The sequence below is a fragment of the Ochotona princeps genome, chromosome 12 (genome assembly GCF_030435755.1).
Source record: "Ochotona princeps isolate mOchPri1 chromosome 12, mOchPri1.hap1, whole genome shotgun sequence".
Taxonomy (NCBI): domain Eukaryota; kingdom Metazoa; phylum Chordata; class Mammalia; order Lagomorpha; family Ochotonidae; genus Ochotona; species Ochotona princeps.
In genome coordinates this window covers 2,267,854-2,290,655 of record NC_080843.1, presented here as the reverse complement: position 1 = coordinate 2,290,655, position 22,802 = coordinate 2,267,854, and the positions used below count along the sequence as shown (strand labels likewise).

The window sequence follows — 22,802 nt, the reverse complement described above, 5'->3', positions numbered from 1 at the left end:
ATGGACCAAACGGAAGAAAGAAATTCTGACTTCAAGGAGAAGAATTTTAATATAACTCATTAGACAAAATAAAGAGAATTAAAAAGAAAAATTCTTAAATAAACCAATCAAGTAAGAATGAAACAAATTAGAAAGAAGAAAGTCTGTGAAATATGGGATACCATCAAATGATTAAATACTTGTATTATACATATTTCTGAAGGAAAAGAAAAGGGAAAAGGATTTTGAGAATCTGCTAAATGAAAGGATAGCTGAGGGACCACTGACTAAGCCACCATATGCGTGCCAAGATCTCATGGACACTGGTTCATGTCCCAGCTACTCCACTTCCCATCCAGCTCCCTGCTTGTGGCCTGGGAAAGCAGCAGAGAATGGCCCAAAGCCTTAGAGCCCTGCACCCATGTGGGAGACCCAGAAGAAGCACCTGGCTCCTGGCTTCAGATCAGTTCAGCTGCAGCCATTGTGGCCACTTGGGAAGTGAACTCGTGAATGGAAGATCTCTTTCTCACTCTCACCCTCTCTCTGTAAATCTGCCTTTCCACGACAAATAAATAAATATTTTTTTAAAATAAAGAAGAAATAATAGTTAAAATTGTGCCTTTCCAGCACAAATAAATACATCTTTAAAAAATAAAAGAAGAAATAACAATTGAAATTTTCCAAGTCTTAAAAGAGATATGGGTCTTCAGGTACAAGAAGCTTAAAGTATCACAAGCCAGGTCAACCAAAAAATGTCTTCCCCAATTTTCAAAACTTAAAGACAAAACAAGAATCCTAAAGACTGTAAGAGGGTATAATTACATATAAAGGAAAGCCCATTAGACTAACTTCAGATTTCTCAGCTTTTGGCAACTGTGCAGTTCACAAGAGAATGAAGACGATACAGTCAAGGTCTTAAAGGAAAAAAACAAAATAATAACAACAAGAAGAAAAGAACTTCCAACCAAGAATATTGTATCAGCAAGGCAGATCTTTAAAAGTGAAGGAGAAAAGAATATTTTCCATGTGAGCAAAAACGACGAAAATTCAGCACCACCAGAGCCGCCCTACAAGAAATTCTGAAGGGTAACCTGCGTTGAAAATAACATGGGAACGCGTGTCACCAGCAAAGCAGGTAGAATCAGCATCCAGTCAACAGTGTGGCATATCAGAGTATTCATCTGTCAACACTATCCTTGAATGTAGGTAGATTAAATTCACCAATGATAAAACTTAGGTTCGATAAAAAATCAGGACCCACTGTATTCTGCCTACAACAAACTTGCTTCACAAAAACCCCGCAAACTGAAATAAAGGATAGGAAAGCTATGTACCGCACAAAACAAACCCAAAGCAAGCAGACGTAACTATTCTGATGCCAGATAAAACAGATTTTAAATAAAACACAGTAAGAAGAGATTAAGAAGGACATTGTACTAAAGTAAGAGGATCAGTTCAGCAGAAAGACATAGCAAGTAAAAAATATGTGTGCCCGACATGTGATCACAAACAGACACAGTAAATACTATTAGATGTAAAGGGGGAGATAGACTCCACCACAGTAATAGTGGGTGACTTTAATAACCTTTTCATCATGGGACAAATCATCCAGAAAGATCAATAAAGACACGTCGTATCAGAAAATGGTTTTAACGGGTAGTTACAGAACATTTCACCCAATTGCTATAGAATACACATTCTCATCAGCTCTTGGAACGTTTTCTAGGATGGACCACAACTGGGTCACAAATCAAGGCTCAGAAAAGTTAAAAGGATTGAAATCATTGCTGTGTTTATTCTCAGACCAGAAAGGAATAAACCTAGAAATCAACAAGAACAAAGAGCACTCTTAAATATTTGGGAATTAAGGAGTATGATGCTGAGTGACCTCAGGGTCATTAAAGAAATTAAAAACTTCATTAAGAAAGTGAAAATGAAGACCTGTATGCAGAATATGCTGGGGAACCTCAAAGAGATCGATGAATTCCTGGATCCGCATAACCTACCAAGATGAAGCCAAGAGGGTTTAGGAAGGCTAAGCCGGCCAGTAGCAAGGACTGGGACTAACGCAGCTCTCCAAGGCTTCCATCCAGGAAAATTCCAGGCCATGGTGGCTTTATTACTGAATTCTACAAGACATTCAAAATGCAGGTAACTCTTGAAACTGTTCTAGAATATTAAATGAGATGGAGCTCTGACACTCTTCTTATTAAGCCAGGGTTACTTTGTTACCCAACTGAAGACATGGTAGGAAAAAAAAGCTAAGAAAGCCACAGATCTACATCCTTAAGAATACAAACACAAAGATTCTCAACAAGATACTAGCAATTGAAGTTTAAAACAACATAAAAACACGTCAGAGTTAGAGGGGATTTATTCCAGAAATGTAAGGGTGATTCAACATTTGTAGCTTAATAAATGTCATCATTCGTGTCAGTGAAATGAAGAATGACAACCTTAAAAGATGCAGAGAGAGCATTACAAAGTTTCATTTCCCTTCATGATAAAAAAAAGTTTGCAAGAAATTACATAGAGAAGGAATAGCCCTCCAAACTGTGAAGGCTGTGTGTCACAAACCAGCGGCCGATAGCATACTGCAAGGGGAAAAGCTAGCAGCATTGTCCCTCCAATCTGGAACAAGGAAAGGATGTCTACACTTGCCACTCTTATTCTATATACTACTGTTCTTCTGAGAAGCACTCCTGGGAGTATTCGTAGGAGTGCATGTTGGTTTCTCATAAAACAGGTGTTCTGGATATATTCCTAGGAGTGCTATAGCTTTTACATTTTTTTATTGACATAAATTGAATTGATTTTGTGCATTCCACAGGGATGGTTCCAGGAAGACAGTCACCTTTCCCCATTCCCCTGCTTCCCACCCACGCCCATACTCCTCTTCAGTGGCATTGGCAGTCATGATTTTGATCTCCTCCAGTCACAGGCTTAATTTGCCACTAAGTAAAGTTTGAACAAGTACAAAGATAAAAGATCACAGGCGCACACTGCCACTGGAATTCCAGAGACCAGTCCTGAGGCTGGTGTTGTGTGGTGGGTAAAGTCTCCTACTATGGTGTGAGCACTTCTAGGGTGTTAGTCCGAGTTCCGGTCGCTCCAGTTCTGATACAGCTCCCTGCTGCTGTGTCTGAAAGGCAGAGGGAATGCAGCCCAAGCCTGGACCCGGCATCCATGTGGGAGACCCGGAAGAAGCTCCAGGGTCTTGGCTTTGGATTGGACCAAATAGCTCTGGCCATGGTGACTATTTGGAAAGTGAACAAGCAGATGGAAGATTTCTCTCTGTCCTTCCTTCTCTTTCTGTAAATCTGCCTTTCCAATAAAAATAAAAAAAAAATCGTTCTATCCCCCAAAAATGATGATTCCATACCTACACTTTTTTGTGTGCTCTGTATCAGCTGCCACATATCAGAGGAAACATACAATACTTGTCTTTCTGAGACAGGGTTATTGTGCCAAGTAGAACAGTTTCCACTTACATTTGTGTTGCCGCAGACGGAAGGATTTCCACTTACATTTGTGTTGCCGCAAATGGAAGGATTTCACGTTTTTATGGCTGACTTATATCCCAGAGTGCGTGCATCCCACATTTTCTGCATCCAGCCGTCCATTGATGGACATTTGGGTTTATTCCATATTTCAGTGATTGTGAATGGAGCTACAGGAGGCATGGGTAAATTTTATTTTATTTAGATGAATTCCCAGGAGAGGGATGGCTGGGTAATATGGTAAATGGGTTTTCAGATTTCGGAGGAAACTTCATACTGTCTTTATTATGGCTGCCAGAGTTTGCAGTCCTACCCTCAGTGGGATTAAGGGTATTGTTTTTCCATTCCTCACCAGTATTTACTGGTTTTGATTTTCGGACAATGGCTGTAGCAACTGGGGTAAGGTGAATTTCACTGAGGATTTATTTGTGTTTCCACGATGGCTAGTGATCCTGAGAGATTCTCCTGGTGCCTGTCCTTCACCCAGTTCTTAACTATATTGTTTGCTTGTGTTTTTTTTTAAGATTTATTTTTTATTTGAAAGTCAGGTATACAGAGAGGAGGAGAGACAGAGAGGAAGATCTTCCATCTGATGATCCCCAAGTGACCCAGTGGCAGGAACTGAGCCAATCCGAAGCCAGGAGCCAGGAGCCTCTTCTGGGTCTCCCACCCCGGTGCAGGGTCGCAAGGCTTTGAGCTGTCTCTGACTGCCCTCCCAGGCCATAAGCAGGGAGCTGGATGGGAAGTGGAGCTGCCGGGATACAAACCAGTGCCCCTATGGGATCCTGGTGTGTGCAAAGCTGGGACTTTAGCCACTAGGCTACCACACCGGGTCCATTGTTTACTATTTTGTTGTTGAGTTTTTTTAGCTCTTTTTATAACCTGTTTGTTAATCTTCCACCAGTTGCGTAGTTTGCAAATATTCGCTCCCATTTTGTTGGCTGCCTTTTCACTTCATTGAAAAGTTTCCGTTGCACTGCAGAAGCTGCCTAGCTGGATGTAATCCCATTGGTTTGTTTTTGCTCTCGTTGCCTGTTATCTTGCTTTATGGTCTTTTATTTGCGGTGATTTTCTGAATGGCTCTGTTTAAGTCACTGAACAGACTTTTGCATTTAAAACCACCACTTGTCTTGTTGCAGCTGCACATGGCCTGTGCCAGTGGCTACAAGGAGGTGGCTTCGCTGATCCTGGAACATGGAGGTGACCCCCACACAGTGGATGACCAGCACTGCACACCCCTCCATGTGGCTGCCAAGTACGGTCAGGTAAAGAAGTTTCCTGCAGTTTTTTTGAAACAACCTTACAGCCAACAAATATCGTATCTTAATCTCGTAAATTGACTTTATAAAAGGGATACACAGACATAGGCAAGATACAGAAAGTACTCCAAGTCATTGGATTTCTCCTCAGATACCAGCAACAACTGAGGTGGATGCAGGCCGGAGCCTGGAGCCGGGAAGCTGGTCCAGGTCTCCCATGTGGATGTCAGTGAGCGTGCTGAGCCATCACTGCTTCATTCTGCAGAAACAGAAAGCTGGCGTCGGATGTTGGGCTGGGATTGCAACCCAGATGCTCCCATGTGGGGTAGCAGCACCTCAGGCTGGGGAAGACTTCTGCTTTTGAAGCCTGATCTCACTAAACAGATACATTTATAAAGGAACACATTTACTTTAACAACAGCACATAAGCCTGTATGTACTTCCAGACTCCAGATATTGTGGCCAAACCACTAGAAAATGAATCCGAAGTATGAACCTTCTTCATGGAATAGAATAAGTGATGTTTTCTGGACACAATATATGTTCTTGCTTTCACAAAACCGGACAAACTGAATGTTTTCTATACTTACTGCTTGTAAATGAATGTAGGATGGGTAGCAAATTTCTTCAACTAGATTTGGGGCTATGTGGCTAATTATTTTATCCCTTACTTTCTTAGTAGACACATTAAATCATGAAGGAGAACACAACTATGATGTTTAATGATTTATGTGAAAATTTGACAAGGAAGGATTCAAAATAATTCATCAGTACCAAATTCTAGTGCTAAAACCACGAGTAATATTTCACGTTCAAGAAAGTCTTAACGATTGTATAAGCAAAGCCCTGTGCTAAATGTACATGGTGACACATGCCAAATTCGTGCTTCTGGAATATTAGTTTGGGCTAATATCAATAATCAGTGAATTTTGAATTAGTTACATATTTCTTACACAATAACTACAAAATAGTTATCATAAAATGTGAAGTATGCAATTGTTGATAGAATTGAAGCAATACAGTTTAGGTATTTAAGAAAAAGCCTAATATTTGGTGAAAGTCATTCCAGCTGCCCAAGTCCCCATAGCAGTCAGGACAGTCTGCTGGAGCCAGGAGCCAGGAGCCAGGAGCCAGGAGCCAGGTCTCCCACACGGGCGAGAGGATCTGAGCCATCACTGAGGTCTAGCGTCCTGACCTCACTGTGATGGACGCTGAGCTTCGATGGCCTGGGCTGCCTCATCCTTGCAGCTTTGCTGGCCACAGCCCACAGGTCGGAGTCTCATCTTCACAGCTCCAACCCCATGTTTCCACTCTGCACCACCTTGTGTGCAGCGACTCCATCCTTGTGTGCAAAGACTATACCCAGTCTCTGTCTGGACCCTCAGTTTATCCAGAATGTTCCTTGACATCTAGTGGGAGGCAGCCATACCTGCACGATTTTACCGGTCTCAGTGCATGTAGCTGCTTATACTCGGCACATATGCCCTGGCACACTGGGGGCCAAGGCTTCCCCGTCCTTGCCTCACAAGCTGCTTGCCACTGTGCTTGGTGCATTGCTCACTTTGCTGCTGGCACCTCTGATTTTCTGGGGCTTCCTACATAGTTCTGTTCTCACAGTCTCACTGCAGATTGCTCTGTGAGCGCCATAAAACGCACCTTACAGTACAGCTTGACCTGGCCTTCCAGACCCTCCCTGGAAATTCCAGTAAAAACACCCATGACCTCATAACCCCACAATCTCGGAATCTTCAGACAGTGCCAGGATCTGTTGTCAGCAGGTTCTGCTGGTGGTTCCACTTGAGTCAAGCTGCAGTGGCCTCTGAGCACTGCAATAGCAAATGCTCACACTGGAGGTTCTGGGATTAACTCTGTCCTCTGGGCAGCATCCTGGAAAGTAGTGTTGGACCTTTTATCTGAACTAATCTCTTCAGAAAAGCATATCTGATGTGCATCGGGCAGGTGGCCTGGGCTCAGTGGTTCAATACTCTCTAGATATCCTCATCAGCTAGAGGAATGTAACTGGGATCAGACAATTTGACAAAAAGAAAAAGAGGTGCCGTCTCACCACCTTGACGCCTCCATTCACATCCTGGCGTTTGAAGTGTGAGGTACACGTCCCTGAGGGAGCTCTTGTACCAGGAGGTGAATAGACGTACTGAGAGGAGGATTATCTGTAAGTCCATGCATGACTGCAAATGACGCTGGTGAATCAAGTGTGATTCATATGTACGTGTGATTCTGTGCGTCCAGTGACGAGCCGTGCTTCAGCCGGGTGACTGGGGCGGGTGTGACACACACCAGGGCCAGCCACGAAAGCAAAGCACCAAAGAAGGAGGGACTGGACTGGAGGGCCTTATTTTCTAAAATGTCACAGGTTAGACTAGGCAACATGTTGTCGAGGGTTGCTTCTGCGTGAAATTTCCAAACACATAAAGACACTAATTTTGAACTTCAAATTCATAACCGTGACCCACTTCAGGAATGGATAAAGGGATGGTTTTGAGGGGAAACACTCAAAGAAATCATTAATGATACACTTTTAGAAGGTGGTTGCACTGAATTTATAATTACTGTGTATGAGTATGAGTTCTTTGTCGGTGTAATATTTTTTTTAAATCTATTGCTCACCTTTCAAGTTGCTTCATTCTTGTAATCTGAGCTTTCCACTTGCCCCAGTGTGACTGTGGGCTCACAGCATCCGTGATGTGACCTTGGAGGGGTAATACCAACAGGTTAGACTCTGATGAATTGCTGAATTAAAACACAGCACAGGCTACTGTGCTGTAGAATCTCTCGCATGAAGTATCCTAAGTAGGTTTGTAAGGTAAAAGTCATCCGTTTGGAACTCTCAGCAATTAAACCCCCATCAGTTGAGTGACATTGTCTTGCGTTCATCAAGGGCCAAAATGGTTTGAATGTCTGGTATGTTCAGGAGAGAAAGCGAGAGGCCAGAGCGTGACGGCCGTCGGGCAGCTCGTGCGGAACTGCTGCAGGCTGCACAGGATGTGGCGTGCTGTGCTACCCGTTGTCTTCTTGTTTCAGGCCAACCTGGTGAAGCTGCTGCTGCTGCATCAGGCGAACCCCAAGCTGGTGAACTGGAACGAAGAGAAGCCATCAGGTAAGTGGTGCTCCGGGACCCGAGGCTGGCGGTTGCCACTCACAGTTATCTTACTGCTTTGTGTTACAGCAGTCGCAGGCTCATTCATGAGGGTTTTTGGAATCACAGCTATCGTTGCTTTCCGGGAAGGCATGTGCACAGCTAGAAATATGAAAAAGAGCACTTATATGCTCATTTAAAAACTTGAAAGTCTCAACTGTGTGATATTTGTTTTCAGAAAATATGTTTTTGAAGATTCCCACAATTCCTTTAATTGCTAATATCTGATTTTCTGCAAACCACAAACATTTTAAATCTCTTAAAATTTAATAGTGGGCCTGATTCAGTAGCCTGGCAGCTAAAGTCCTCACCTGGAACATGCCGGGATCCCATATGAGCACCAGTTTGTATCCCAGTGGCCCAGATTCCCATCCAGCTCTCTGTCTGTCCTGCTCTATGTATATCTGCCTTTCCAATAAAAACAAATCTTAAAAACAAATGTAACAGTAAAGGAGCTGCTCTTTGTGCAACATTTAAAGATATAGTGAGAGTATGACAGTGGCATGCATGGAAAGTGCATACAAACTTGTGCCCTCAATGAGGGTCACGGTATAGCTTTTTTCCTAACATGACTGATGATGCATTTACTAGAAACGACTGCATCCTGTAGTTGTAACGGAAGTGCACATTATTCAGGTCCACACTCCCACACTCCACACAGCACTGTGAGTGTTTCCCCCATTGGCCATGCTTCTTCATCTCCCATTAGCATAGGCTACACTGGCAGCAAGAGGCACATATTGGGCCCTCGGTAGATATTAGTTAATTGAGTAAGATTGCTTGTTACACACCCAAAGGTTGAAGAACTGTAACGCAGTGTGAGACTTGACCTCATTTTGGTGTGGTCACTGCTGACCAGCCAGCAAGAAGCATGAGCGGCATAAAGGGTGGTGTGCAGAGCAGACAGCTGGCCAGTCGTCTGATGACATCGTCAGTTCTGTGCTACAACCTCACTCTTCAGTGTCTCTTGAATTTAGCATGGACACATCTAAGCGACACTGGAGGAGAACACAGCTGTGGCGTGGAACAGAAACTTTTCTCTCTCAGATTGAACACGTTGATCTCACCCTGAGCCCTTACATATGTTCCTTAGCATGAGTCAGCTAACAGTAAACTGAGCACTAACATCTTGTGTCATCCAAATTGCTTTGGTTATCCTGTAATGTCACATAACTTAGCTTCAGGAAGGTTCAAAAAGAGCACTTACTTCTGATAGGTTCTTTAATTGATACTAACGTGAAACTCGGAATCACCAAGCTTTAGTTTCAGCTGTTGTTAATACAGATTTTGCGGATCCATCTTTGCACATCTGCCATGCTTAATTTGTAAAGAAATATACTTATTTGTATTTTCAGTGTAACAAAAAAGTGTAGAGAATGAGGCCTGGATCAGAGTTATGATAACACATCTACCCATGTAATGGAATGTTGGTAGAACGTTTGCTGCCTGTTTCGTCATATCTCAGTCACTGGGAGGGTGTAGCTCTTTTGGTTAGTTTGACTTGTATTCACCAAGACTGAAATGACATGGCTTTCAAGCGCAGCTTCTCAATGATTTTCAGTGTAGACTTTACTGCCCAGTAGATGCTGTTTTATAGTTATTCATGTGTAATTAAGCATGCCACTGATGTAAAAGTTGATAGTCCTTTAAAACGGTACCACGGAAACTTGATCCCTACCCTAAGCCTTACTGTTCTGTTGCTTTGCTGCATGCTTTCATAGATGTCAGCATTCGAAGCACATCAGAGTGATTGGACGTCAGTGGCTGTGTCATCGTGCCTTGCTCGTCTCTGATTCTTGTTTCCTGCTTCTTGTAGATGTTGCAGCGTCTGAGTTCATTGAGGAGATGCTGCTGAAAGCAGAAAGGGCCTGGGAAGAAAAATCCAGGCAGCCTTTGTCTGTCCCTCCCTCGGCACAAGAGGAGCCCTACGAGGAGATCCTGGACGACGTTCCGGTGCTGTCCAGTAAGCTGTAAGTGCTTCCAGCAGCTTCCCACGGTCTCTGTCGCTCATTGCATTGCCAGTGTCAAGGCTTTCTCTCAGGAGAAACTGAGACCCATTAGGAACATACCGACCAAAAACCTTCTTGATGATTTCAGCATCATTTGATGATAGGGCTTTGATTTCTTTTTAAAAATATCTGTTACTATTCCTTGGCCTTCCGGTGCTGTGCTCTGAGGGATTGAAGTAGTGCTGGATCTTAGCTCCCCTGATGGTGAGTGCTCAGTGAGCAGCAGAGTTGCTAACCTTCCAGAGTAGGAATTGCAAACATGCAAGTATTTCTCTCTCAAGTATAAAATGGCTGTATTTTCTAAACTAGTAATCTTCTGGTTGATGAAGACTCTCCAAGACTGGGCTGGAACATTGCCGTTGTTTGCAAGGTCTGACAAGATGATACGTTATGTGACTCACAGGAACAATTAACAATAATAACTCACATGATAACTAGTGTTAATTTGTTGCTCATGCTTTCAGAATCTCTCTTTGACAATATATATTTATACATAACGGTGTGGATAACTGTGTATGTCAGTTACATGTGTGATTGCATGCACACATAGAAAACTTTCAGAACAGACAAACCTGTAGGAGCAGAGTAAAGGGGTCATTGCCAGGACTGTGAGGAGAGGACAAGGAGAGGAATTTCTGATGCATATGGACTTGGGAAATACAGAAGCTGAAAGGTGTGACATCTGCACAGGCTTGGGAATACAGTACACACAGTTGTACATTTCAGAAGCTTTGATTTTCCACTAGTGAGCTTTTTCCGCAAAGGAAGGAAGTGCATCAGGAAAACAGCATTCCATGTGGAAAGTGAAGTACGCTGTAGTCACACAGTGGGATCTTAAGGCTGTTTATCTTCTGCACTTGGAGGCCTGCCTCGTGTCTTCCCAGTGAGGCATTTGAGAGTGATGAATAAGTAGTAACTCGAGGGCTTTGAGCTCTCTGAGAAACATTCTGACTGAACAGTGGAGGCCCAGACCCAGCTGTCTGAGAAACATTCCGACTGTACAGTGGAAGCCCAGACCCAGCTGTCTGAGAAACGTTCCGACTGTACAGTGGAGGCCCAGACCCAGCTGTCTGAGAAACGTTCCGACTTTATAGTGGAGGCCCAGACCCAGCTGTCTGAGAAACGTTCCGACTTTACAGTGGAGGCCCAGACCCAGCTGTCTGAGAAACATTCCGACTGAACAGTGGAGACCCAGACCCAGACCCAGCTCTCTGAGAAACATTCCGACTTTACAGTGGAGACCCAGACCCAGCTGACTGCTGGCAAGGACATGGCTCAGGCTGTCACTGGATATGGCGGCTGAAATGCTTGCTAGGTAGGGTTCAGTGCTGTTTGCTTGGCCAGCTTGATGGACTTACTACAGGGTACCTATCATGGGATTCTTGGAACTGAGTGGCTTTCCCCTGAAGACTCACACCAGAGAAGGAGGACTCCTGCACTGTCTACAGGCAGGGCCCCTCCAGACACGTGGGACCTTCAGGGTCAGCCTTCCCTGGTCATCATGTGAGAGATGTGCTCCCACCTCGCAGGCCTCGAGGGTGGCACAGGGTCCATGTGGCTCGGTGTTCCCTGCCATCAGGCGGAAGAGGTACACTGGGTGAAGGAGTCACGTGCTATTACCTTAAGTGTTGCAAGCTGTAGGGGAAGCTCATGTTTCAGAGCCTATAGAACTTACAGAACTGTCTAACTCAGCTTGTGCACACCCCTCAGCGGTTAGCATGATGTGAAGTGCATTGACGCTGCTTAATACCACATAGGTTCAGGACTGGCTGCTGCTTTCTGCTGGGTGTTTCTGTGTCCGACACTCCAGGGAGAGCTAGCACTCTCATCATCAGAGAATGACCGGTCAGGGTCAGTGACCCAGCAGTCAGACTGCAGACACTTGAGTGATACCATCTTAGTTTACCGTGCTTATAGGTGGGAAAGAAAATAGCACCTTGTTTGTGTGGGAGAAAAAATTTATAAAAATGAAAGGCAGTATCAGAATGATTGATGAGGTGCAGCCCAAGTGACCAGTCTTGATACTTCTACTATCACTAAGAGAAGAGGAGCGATTCTAAGTTACTCTGGAAAATTTTTATTTTTCAGGGGTGGATATTAAAACAAGTGTCCAGGATGCCTTACCCTGCTTTTGATGTTATCAATCTCTGAAGTGAAAAAATACGGAGATCTAAGCAAGATTCCGGTTTGGCTTCAAACCAGATCAGTTATTTTGCTTAAACATTAGGTTATACCCATGGCATCTTCCGAAATTTAGTGAGGTATGTGCATTGTGTAGATAGGCCTAGGACACAACAGTTCGCATGCTGCCTGGGACACCTGCATGCCATCTTGGGTGTGAACACCTGGCCAGTGTGCTCCTTGGGGACGGCAGAGATGGGTAAGCACGAGGGTCCCCTGGAGACTGGCCTGAGATCAGCAGTCTGCTTCCAGCCTGGCCCAGACATGTTTGGTGCAGGTGTTAGAATGAACCAGCCAAGGAAAGATCCATCCCACCCTCTCTCTCTCCACTCACCTTTCAAATGAAATAAAATAATTTTAAAATAATATTATGAAGAAATCATGTTCATATTTTAAATTTTTGACACCAAAATTTACTTTTTAACTGTTTTCCCACAAACTCATATATGTCTGGAGTTTTATTTTTTGATTTCTACTTCATTCTTAAAATATAAAACGAATAATGAATCTGTCCAATACTTTTCAATTGTTAATGACATTGACTGAGCACATAGTTAAGAACAGATTAATCGAATATTCTGTACAATTCAGTGTAAGATTTCATTGTGATTTTCTTCATTTACCTTTCTGAGCAAAGCTGAGAAAGTTTGGGTAAGCTTATGTAGAAGTGATGCTTGTTCGAACTTTGAGGTCTGTTGCTACGTTTGTTCACAGGTATAGTTAAAACTAAGCAAAAGCTCAAAAATTATTCAAAGTTTTGTTTAATCATGGGAAATACCGAAACGAATCCAACTAATGTAGCTATCACTTGTAAGCACTTTTGAAAATTTCCTTTTGTGTTTGTGATTGTGATATATTTCCTCTGGCCATTTTCATTGTTATTTGGGTATCATAAATAAATGTGAACCAGGAAAGCATACACTTGATAAAAAATAGAAATGGTGTACTTTGAAAAAACTTTATAAGCATTATACTTTGACGTGTTCTTTGAAATTCCAAGTTTCACTCATTTTAACCAGTTGCGTTGTTAGGGGCTGGATAGTCTGAATGGTCAGTGTCAAGCCTGACCTTGCAGCTGCTTTGGGAGGTCTCAGCGTTAGGAAGGTCGGGCCACGACTGAAAACAAGAAGGAGAAGCAAGCCTGTGGAACTGCGAGCAGCCTGTGCTCCTGTCAGGTGTGGCCGTTCTGCGGCTAATTCTCCTTTAATTGCATTTTACTGCCCAGCAGAGCAAAAGGGCAGATGCACATGGAATTTGATCAGCTGTGCCAAAGGACCTTCACCTGCAGGACAAAGCTTTTCACTTAGGGAAGGGCAGTTCAGAAAATCTGCAAAAAAACAAGATTAAAGGATATGTCTATTTTGGCCCAATCAGTGTGGGTTTTCATAATACACACTTTTGAAAACCCTTTGCCTTTTTCTAAAATTTGAATCAAGAAGGAAATGATTTCCTTTTTTTTCTCTTAGCATGCAAGGCACTTTCTTTCTTGTTTGCTGAGCCTTCCCTGCCCTGCGTCATGATTTAGTGAGATCAGAGTGTTGCTTTCACTGTGTCCCACTGTCAGCAGCAAATGCCAGTCTAACGTTCTGGGCATAGGAAATGTCAGTGTTCCTGCTTTGTCCCACATTCCTTGTTTCTGAGTATGTCTGCTGTCCAGTTACACAGTTAAATTCTCTGTGCAGATGAGGTGAGACACCGAGGATTCTTCCAGCTGTGCTATTCTGCATCTGTTAAGCCAAACCCTTTTAGGCATTTCCCATTAAATGGACAGCTGTTTCTTGCTCTTTTCTTTTCTTCTCACTGGGAGCCTCTTCTCTATGTTGTCTTTTCCCTTCTAAGACGTACCGGTGCTTCGCTCAATGTCCTTGGGACCAGTGGAGCAGCTTCCAGTGATGTGTCCCTTGGTGTCTGGATGCAGGAATGCCAGGCTGAGGTGTCGCATGGTGCCAACCTCTCTCCGCAGTTTTCTGCTTCATGGAAACCTTGAGAATGAATCCTCTGCCCGAGCCTGACACCGCAGTTTCACTAAGTACAATCAAGAATGTTAAGAACTGGCTTTGGTTATGTAGTACCAGGTTTCCAGACTTGTGCAAAGTGGTTTACGTGGACAATTTTGTTTAATATTCAAGATAACACGGGAAACCTTTTTCGTCTGTGCCCATTTTATGCATACGCTGATCAAGGCTCATAGCTTGAGTAACAACTCCTGTCCTGTGCAGACAGTCAACCTTGTACTGTTTCAGCAAGAGTTCAGCTTTTCATTTTTTACTTTTATCTATTTAAGAAAAAGACAAAGGGATACACATGCAAGAGAGAGAGTGTGTGTGAGAGAGAGAGATGCGGGAGACTGAGAAAGAGAGAAAGCGCTTCCTTTCCAGTTGCCTGCAGTAGCTGTGATAAGGGCCAGCCTGAAGCCAGAGCCTGGCAGTCGTTCCGGGGCCCCGTGTGCTGACAGATGTTCCCTCTGTGTCTCTGGAATCCCAGTTCCTTTGAGCCATCACCACTGCTCCCCAGGTGTTGCGTTAGGCGGAAGCCCAAGTTGAGAGCTGCACCTGGCCACCTAACCTGGGTATTCCAGTATGGGGCATAGCTACCTTAACTGCTAGGAGGCTAGATATCAGCTGCTAGAAATTCAGGTTTATGCATAATTCTAAAACTTCTAGTTGTTTCCAAAGGGGAAAATGATGATGTAAGTTGCACTGCTACGATTCTTGTCAATGGAAGGGCCTTTTTCCTGCACCCTGCTTTGGCCATATATGCAGCCTTCTAAGTTGGGAAGAAATCTCTCTTCAATGGCAGCAGTGAGCATATAGCTGCTTTTCAGCTCTAGCTGCAAGCCAGAGTGGAACCGGATGGAGCCATGTTCTTCTGTTTACCAACTTATGCAGCAGATCCTTCAGGGTCTGAGCTGAGTGTTGCTGGTGTGGCATTAGATGTGACACTTGAAGCCTGGTTCAGGCTCTGGTTCCTTCTCCTGGAGCAATTTAGTCTGCGATTTATTTATTTATTTAATTAAATTCAAGTGCAAAATGTGTGTGTTGCACAACGAAAAAAGAAAGTCCCTGATTTCTGGTGAAGTGATTCTAACTGTTTGAAATTGCTCAAGGGATAGAATAAGTTAGGACCAGTCATTGCTAGCCCTGAGCACCGTGGGTCACACTGGATTTCAGGCTCAGGAGATGAGATGACTCAGGCCTGTGGCTGTCACACCAAAAAGGTTAACTGTGGATTAAAGGTTTGAGATATGAGGCAGAACGGTCTTCCAGAAGGGCAGGGGAGGTAAAGATTGAGTTCAGACATAAAACCAAAAATGTTGGATTCATTTATACCCATGCAGTCAGTCCCCAGTAAGAACTCTGGAGTCAAAGCCCACCAGAGATTCCTGATGGTGAAGCTGACTTTGGGCTGCAGGGGCGATGGACCCTGCTTCCCCGTGCAGCCACAGAGGCCCTGCATTTGGGGTACTCCCTGATTTCAGCCTCTGTGCCTTCTTACTTGGTGGGTCCTGATTTGTGTGCTCTATGACAAAGCTGTGATAGTGAGGATAGCACTTCCCTGAGTTTTGTGAGTCATCTCATCTAGGGAATTGCCAGATTTAGCATAGGTGGGAATCCCAACAGAGTGATCTGAATGACCAGGGGAACCCTAGAATTGGGCAGAGTCTTCTTAGGAATCGTGGCCTTGTGGAGTCTGAGCTAGCCCTGTGTGGTTAGCATCAGAATTTGACTATAGGACATCAGAGTGTGGTGTTGGTGATGATGATGATGTTGACAGCCATAATGACACTCACAAGGTTGTGTGTGATGAATGGTTTTGTTAGTATTCATGAAGTACTTGGCATGGCCTCTGCCACATGCTGTATGAAATCCTTGAGAAATAGGAGGAAGAATAAGTCACGAGCATTCATCTGGGAAGAAACAGCAAAGTTGTCTAAAGGAGTGTTGGATGGAGAGGAGACCCCACCCCACTCCACAGTGGTTGGGAAGGACAGGAGGAGGCACCAGGGGCTGGAGTCCCGGGCTGACTGCAGGCAAGTGACCATTGCTAAGGAGAAACACCCCAGGGAGACTGTATGGCAAGAGAATCCCCACATGTCCCATGTCGTTCTTGACCTTAGTAAGAGCAGAAGATGCTCAATGGGCTTGGGACGGATTTTGTGGAAGTGGTTCAAGGTGTGACATATTTTGAAGCAGGTTCACCTGCACTCACCCAGCAGCCAGCCTAGGACTCTATAGGGCTTCTTCCCTAAACCTCTGTCACTCAGGTGACAAGTAATATGATTCGCCTATCCAAAGCACCATAAACACTCAGTCTCATGAGTTTTCCTCCAAACTCCTCCATGTAGTATTGATGGACAGTGTTATCCACCAGTCACTCAATGGAAAGTGAGTCCCTGATGTATGGCAGCCCAGAGGGCATTGCTGGGGAGGGACAGCTACTGTTAACACCCAGAGCTCTGGACTCAGTTTCCCCTGGACTGCTCAGGAAGGTGATCTGGACATTGCCCTAAAAGCATGGTACATACAATCTGGCCATGCAGAGAAAAGAACCAGTTACCTAGAGGAAGTCACCCTGCCTGAAGACCACCGGTGAGCATGCGCCTTATGGAAATGTCTCCCTGTGACAAAGAGAGGATACTTTGATAGAAGTCCTAGTGAGTTTTGCTCTGTGTTCTTACACTGGCACTACAGCTGCCCATCTCCCTGTTCCTGCTGGATCAATGCCAGCACCTGCCATAACCCCTGTGAGGCAGTTCTTTCACTGGCGACTCTGAATAACTTGGGCATTTTCTAAACCAGCACAGCTTCCCCCGCCACTTGCATATCCTGGGACAGTCTGAGTGAACTGCCAGTCCCAGAATTTGCAGTGCAGTCTTGAATTCCAGAGCCACTGCTGTTGGGCAGATCTGGATGTCTTTCTAGTATGTGGGCTAGAGGGATTTGTAAAGGAGGCAGGGAGAAACACCCACCCACAATTCACAACTAATTCACAACCTCAGTCACAGCGTCAGCCCCTGTGATGAGTATTGGATTTTATTATAACCATTTAATAAATGAAGTTCTACTGAAGAGTGCCTGCTTCACATGGGAAAGAAATGAGTTCAGTTCCCAACTCCTGCCGCTTATCATTAAAAACCAAAATTGTGCCTTATTAGGAGATATGCCCTTGGAGCAGGCATGGGGCACTTGGACAGAAGTCCCTTTATGCAGTCCCAGTTTAGGGAGCAAGCTAATTCATCCTCGGCTTCCATGATGGACCACAAATGTCACAACTGGTCTTGGGATGCTCAGTGTCTTTCTGGTTTTGCTTAGCTGCTTCTGCCTTGGGTTAGTACACAGGAAAAAATAAGTCAGCATTTCTAGTTGTGAATTGTTTTCAGGGTCTTGTTTAGCAACCAGTGGCCAATCATCAGAGACCAAGAGCCTACATTAAGCTGATTTGAACTTCAATGTGGAGATAGGAATCAACATGAGATGAAACCCCAAAACAAAAGTCGGTGGTATACTCCACGCTCACGCACAAAATGCTGAACACAAGAGGGTCCCCTACACTTGTAGCCGTGGCACCTTCTCCTGCTCACTTAACTGAGGTTTGGATCTTGAATGATTGTATTGGTAGAGTAGAAGAATCCAAATTCCCTTTGATTGTGCTGCTTTGTGGGTTTGGGCAGAGTCGGGTTCTGTGCTAATGACCTCTGCCTCAATCCCAGACCTCTGAAGGGATGACAAATAAAATGTTTTCTAGTGAATTCTCCATCATAGGGCCCTCTGGATTCCTCATTGTACACCGAGGTACAACAAGCCTACCCTGATCCTGTAAAATGAGAGTCGTCCCGAAGTAATCCAAGATGTACGTAAGGGCTTGAAAACCATGGGATTTTTGGAACATTCCAGTGGTGAGGCTGAGTGTGGCTTGGGGGAGTGTAGAGGAGACACTGTGATGGTGATAGGGCTGGGTCATCTGCTGTCCAGAGTTCAAGCTTGTTCCTAGCCAAGACTTGCCATGAACTTTCAGCAGAGTCAACGCCCTGTTGTTACTAGAGACTCCTCCATCAATTGGGACTCCATGGAAGCAAAGCAACCCGTTTGAGTTGATCCTTCTTCCTAGGGTGTGTTCAGAATTGGAAAATGGCTAGTTAAAATTACTCAGTAGCCTTTTCTCTCCAGAGTTGGAGCTGGCTACTGCCTCTTTCCACCGAGGAGGCTATGGAAAAGCACCATGAGCTGAGCAGCTTGTGAACAGCACACTTGACTGCTCACACTCCTGAAAGCCAGGAAAGCCCCTGAGATCCAGTGTCTGGTGGGAGCTTGTCTCTTCATAGATGGTGCTTCCAGGCTGTGCACTTACACAGGAAATCAGAGCAGCTTACTGTGGCTCCTTCATAAAGACACTCATCCCAGTGCTGGGTGCTCAACCTTCATGTAGGCCGCGCTGCGTAAGCTCTACCCTTTGATGCTGTCACTTGGAGATTAGCTCAACCTCCTCATGTTAGTGGCACACAAACTCTGAAATCTTTGCAGCCACTGTCTCAGCCAGTGGAGTGTGAGTAAAGAGGAACCAGTTATACAACAAGATTTGCAGCTAAATTTGAATTTCTGATAAAACATTTATTTAGTATAATTATGTGCCAGTGATTGCATTTTTATTTGCTAAGAAGAGCAAGTCTACCAGGGCAGGGATTTGAGGAGAGCTGCTGTTCTCTTGATTGAGATGGACAGATTGATTTAACAAGCATTGCTAGTGGAACCATTGCTAGTGGAAGCCTAGTACAGAGCTGTTATCCTGAGATGCCAAGGGATTTTGCTGATAAAGGATGAAAAATAATTTTCTGAGAATAAAAAGAGGAGTGGAAGAGACTCGCATTGTATATGCACTCATGAGAAAGTTACCATTGCTGGGCTGCTTTGTACCGGTTTTCCTATTATCTGAGAAAGTGTATCTCATTTCCTGAAGAGATGGCAGCTAGTGTCTTGTGGTATTGAGTGGTACCATAGCTCCGAGGTCCTGTAGAGAACAGGCCTGTGGGATTGTTCATCAGAGAAGTTATGCACCACGTTTGAATGTTTCCTGTGGAATGGTATGACCCTAAAAACCTATAAATTCATCATTGTTGGGAGAAACTTCTCACAGCTGCAGTCGCTGTACATTCCGATTTGATCCAACTGTTTTATGCCTGTCATAGTGCACAGTTATGAACAAAGTTCACTTGTAGCTTAAACCCATCCTAATACGCAAGTTATCCCCATTCCACTTTTGAACAGAGAACTGTAGAAAAAACTTTCTATGTGGCTCAATTCACATTAGTATTTTAAAGAATAACAACATTGGATAGTGATTGCAACAATATAGTTAATATTTGTATGTTATCAAATTATGAAAGACTGATATGCTCCTTTGATGTAAGAGTCTTTCAATAACTTAATTATGTAAGATATTCCATCTGGTTACTAATTAAAAATTATGATACAAGGTTGCTAAAATCCTATTGAAAATAATGATCATATATTGACAGCTGAGCTATCAATAGATTCCCTAACTTATTTCACTTGGAAAGATATTCTGTATTCCAATAATGGGCAGGAAAACTGCACGAGGATATTGAGACATAATGACGCAATAGGGAGAAACCTCTAGAGGCCGACGTTGTGGTATAGTAGTTTCAGCCTTCACTGGCAGTGCTGGCATCCCATGTGGGATCCAACTCAAATCCCAGCTTTATGGCTTCTGAGCCAGCTTATTGCTTGCCTGGGAAAGCAACAGAGGATGGCCCAAGTCCTTGGGCTGCTGCACCCACGTGGGAGACGCAGAAGAAGCTCCTGGATCCTGGCTTTGAACTGGCCCAGCTCCAGCCATTGTGGTCATTTGGGGAGTGAACCAGCAGATGGAAGATTTCTCAGTCTCTCCTCTTCCTATAAATCTCCCTTTCGAGTAAAAATAAATTAAGAAAAAGAAGGAACTTATAGCAAATGTAAGCTTGAAATTTACAGAAGTGCTTTTCATATATGCATAAAGCTAATGGATTCAACTTATTTTGATTTAGAGTTCTCTGAAAATTGTGCTCCTTTTTTTTAATGTTTCCTAAAATGTCTACCTATTGAGAACCATGGAAATGAATGATGTGTCTTAAAAGCAGTGTGAGTTCATCTGATAGTGTAGGATGCAGAGGAATACAGGTTGGGGGTAGGGTGTGGGGAGAGGAGAGAAGGGGAAATCGCAGAGCCTAAGGAACTGTGTCCTGAAAATTAAAAAAAAATTAGGTAAGTTTTTTTTAAAAAAAAACATTGATCTATTTGTATTGAAAAGGGAGATTTATATAGAGAGAAGGAGATAGAGAAAGATCTTCCATCCACTGGTTCACTCCCCAAGTGGCAGCAATGGCCAGAGGTGAGCCAATTCAAAGCCAGGAGCCAGAAGCTCCCTCTGGGTCTCCCGTGTGGGTGCAGGGTCCCAAGGCTTTGGGCCTTCCTCAGCTGTATTCCCAGGCCACAAGCAGAGAGCTGAATGGGAAACAGGGCTGCTGGGATATGAAACAGTGCCCAAATGGGATCCCAGCACATTTAAGAAGAGGACTTTAGTTGCTAAGCTACTGCACCAGGCCCATAAGTTTTGACAACAAAGCTGATGACGTGCCATTCCCTGATTTCAAACTCTGTTCCACAGCTAGTGTAACTAAAGCATTGTTCTGCATAAAATGAGGCATGCGGACAAATAAAATAACACACAGAGTCCAGCAGTAAACCCAGAACTGGTCACCTTTACTTTGACAAGGGTGATCTCAATGCACCATAGGTAAAGAAACGCCCCTTCAGGAAATGGTGCCGGGGAAACCGGATGTCCACATGCACAAGAATGGATTTTGAATCTTTCCTTATAATGTGCAGCAGGAAGCCGTAAAGCTTCTAGAAGAAAACATGAAAGCAAGCTTCCTTAACATTGATCTTGGTAAAGACTTTCTGGCATTGGTCGCGTAAGCAGAGTCCACAAAAGGCAAAGATCACCACATGAGTCTGTCTCAAGCTGAAACATTTCTGCAGAGCAAAGGAAACTGTCAGTGGGTTGGAAAAGCATCCTTCAGATTGGGGGAAAGATTTACAAGTCGTGTACGAGCACAGAAGAATTGCAAACTTCAGAGAATTTTGTGTCAAACAATTTCAAGATCCGTGAATGCTTTTTTTAGTTTGAATTGTCCATGGGCTTTTTAAAGAACCCTTCTCCCTGAGAAACTCACTCGATTCAGTTGCCAAATAAGAAACTCATTTTCCTTTTTAAATTTTTGATTATTATTTTATTTTGATAATCTTTTCATAGTTGATTAGAGCACAAAGGGTCAAGGGCTACAGGGAAGTGGGTAAGACCATTGTTTCCACAATATTTTTTTTCCGAATCTGGGGTAAGGGAAGAATAAAGAAGCCCCACCCAGCCTCCCACCAATCCCAGGTCAATGTGGGGCATGCTCCGAGGGTCCTGCTCATGTGGTTTTGATAGTCCAACAGTTTTGAAATGCTGCCAATCTTGCCATTTCAAACAATGAAATCTCTCCATAATCTACTGGCTGACACAGTCTACCTTAGAGTCTCCATTAGCCCAGATTTTCACTGCTAACACGTGGCTGGAGTAGATATCGATGTGTTCTGTTATGGTACCAGGTATCCTCTGCAGGTTTCAATAGACTGCCATATCCTCCATGTGCACTTGGATTTACCGTCTACTGTTCCATCTGAACCACTGAGGCGGCTCAGCTTTGACACACACACTCCATGGTTAGACCATGGAAACTGTACTTCTCTTCATGGTTGGGGTTCTGAGATTAGCAGTTCAGTTGCAGGGATCCTCAAAGAAACTTCATCTGAGATGATCCCAAACCTGATTCCTGTATGTGAATGCCAGCACAGGGTCTGGCACTCTCCGCCGCCCCAGTCAGCTTACTCATATGTTGATGGTTGCAATTGATGGCTCAGTTCTGTTTCCAGCCCTGTATTCCAAATAAATCCATGGGTGTTGCAGTCCAGCCTGATTCTCCCCACCACACACTCAGCCCTCATGCAAACCAGTGGGAGCTGCAGCCTAGTCAGACTACTCCCAATATCCCCCACCAGGCCCATCCTTGCCCTGGTTCCCATGCTTGCCAGTATGTACAGCAGACTGGTCCAGTCTGTCCCACATCCCATTCAGCTCTCCTATACATCTATGGGCAATGAAGCCTAGTTCAACCCAACCAGCCTCACTGTCCAGCCCACACACATGCTGATGGGTGCCGTTCTGTCCAGCCACATCCACCCCAGTCCTGGTTTTCGTGCTCTCCTGTGGGAGTGGTAACCCAAGAGGAAGGTGCCTACTTTTTCCCTCCTGGGCCCACTCCTGGATTCTGGACTCTCCAGGTGGTTCTGCAGTTTGACAGAATTATCCCCCGGTGCCAGCATCTGCCAGCTGATGCTGTGACAAAGCCCAACCAACCCTCACTCACTCTGATTTATGCTTGCACCAGTAGGAGCCTTCAACCCAACCTGGCTTTTCCCTGGTCTAGCTCACATGAGACCAGAGGTGTTGTAGCCCTGCTGGGTCTGGTCTACCCCCATCCCAACTCCAGCTCTCCAGTGAGAGTGCTGTTTCCAGCAGAGAGCCCCACATATTTCCCCTGGCAGCTTTATCCCTTCCTCCACGAGTATTGCATGTGCTGGTTGGGCACCATGGCCTGGTTTGACATGGCCTGCCTCAT

At 44.4% G+C, this 22,802-nt stretch overlaps 1 protein-coding gene across 2 annotated transcripts in view; it reads left to right on the top strand.

Annotated features, from left to right (window-relative positions):
• The window catches only part of MYO16 (myosin XVI), a 375,466-nt gene that overhangs the window by 88,584 nt on the left and 264,080 nt on the right, over positions 1–22,802 (top strand). For both annotated transcript variants that reach the window (XM_058670587.1, XM_058670588.1), the window contains 3 exons: positions 4,619–4,744; positions 7,781–7,856; positions 9,712–9,865. In XM_058670587.1, coding sequence (XP_058526570.1) covers positions 4,619–4,744; positions 7,781–7,856; positions 9,712–9,865 — 356 coding nt within the window. The remainder of the gene's footprint in view (positions 1–4,618; positions 4,745–7,780; positions 7,857–9,711; positions 9,866–22,802) is intronic.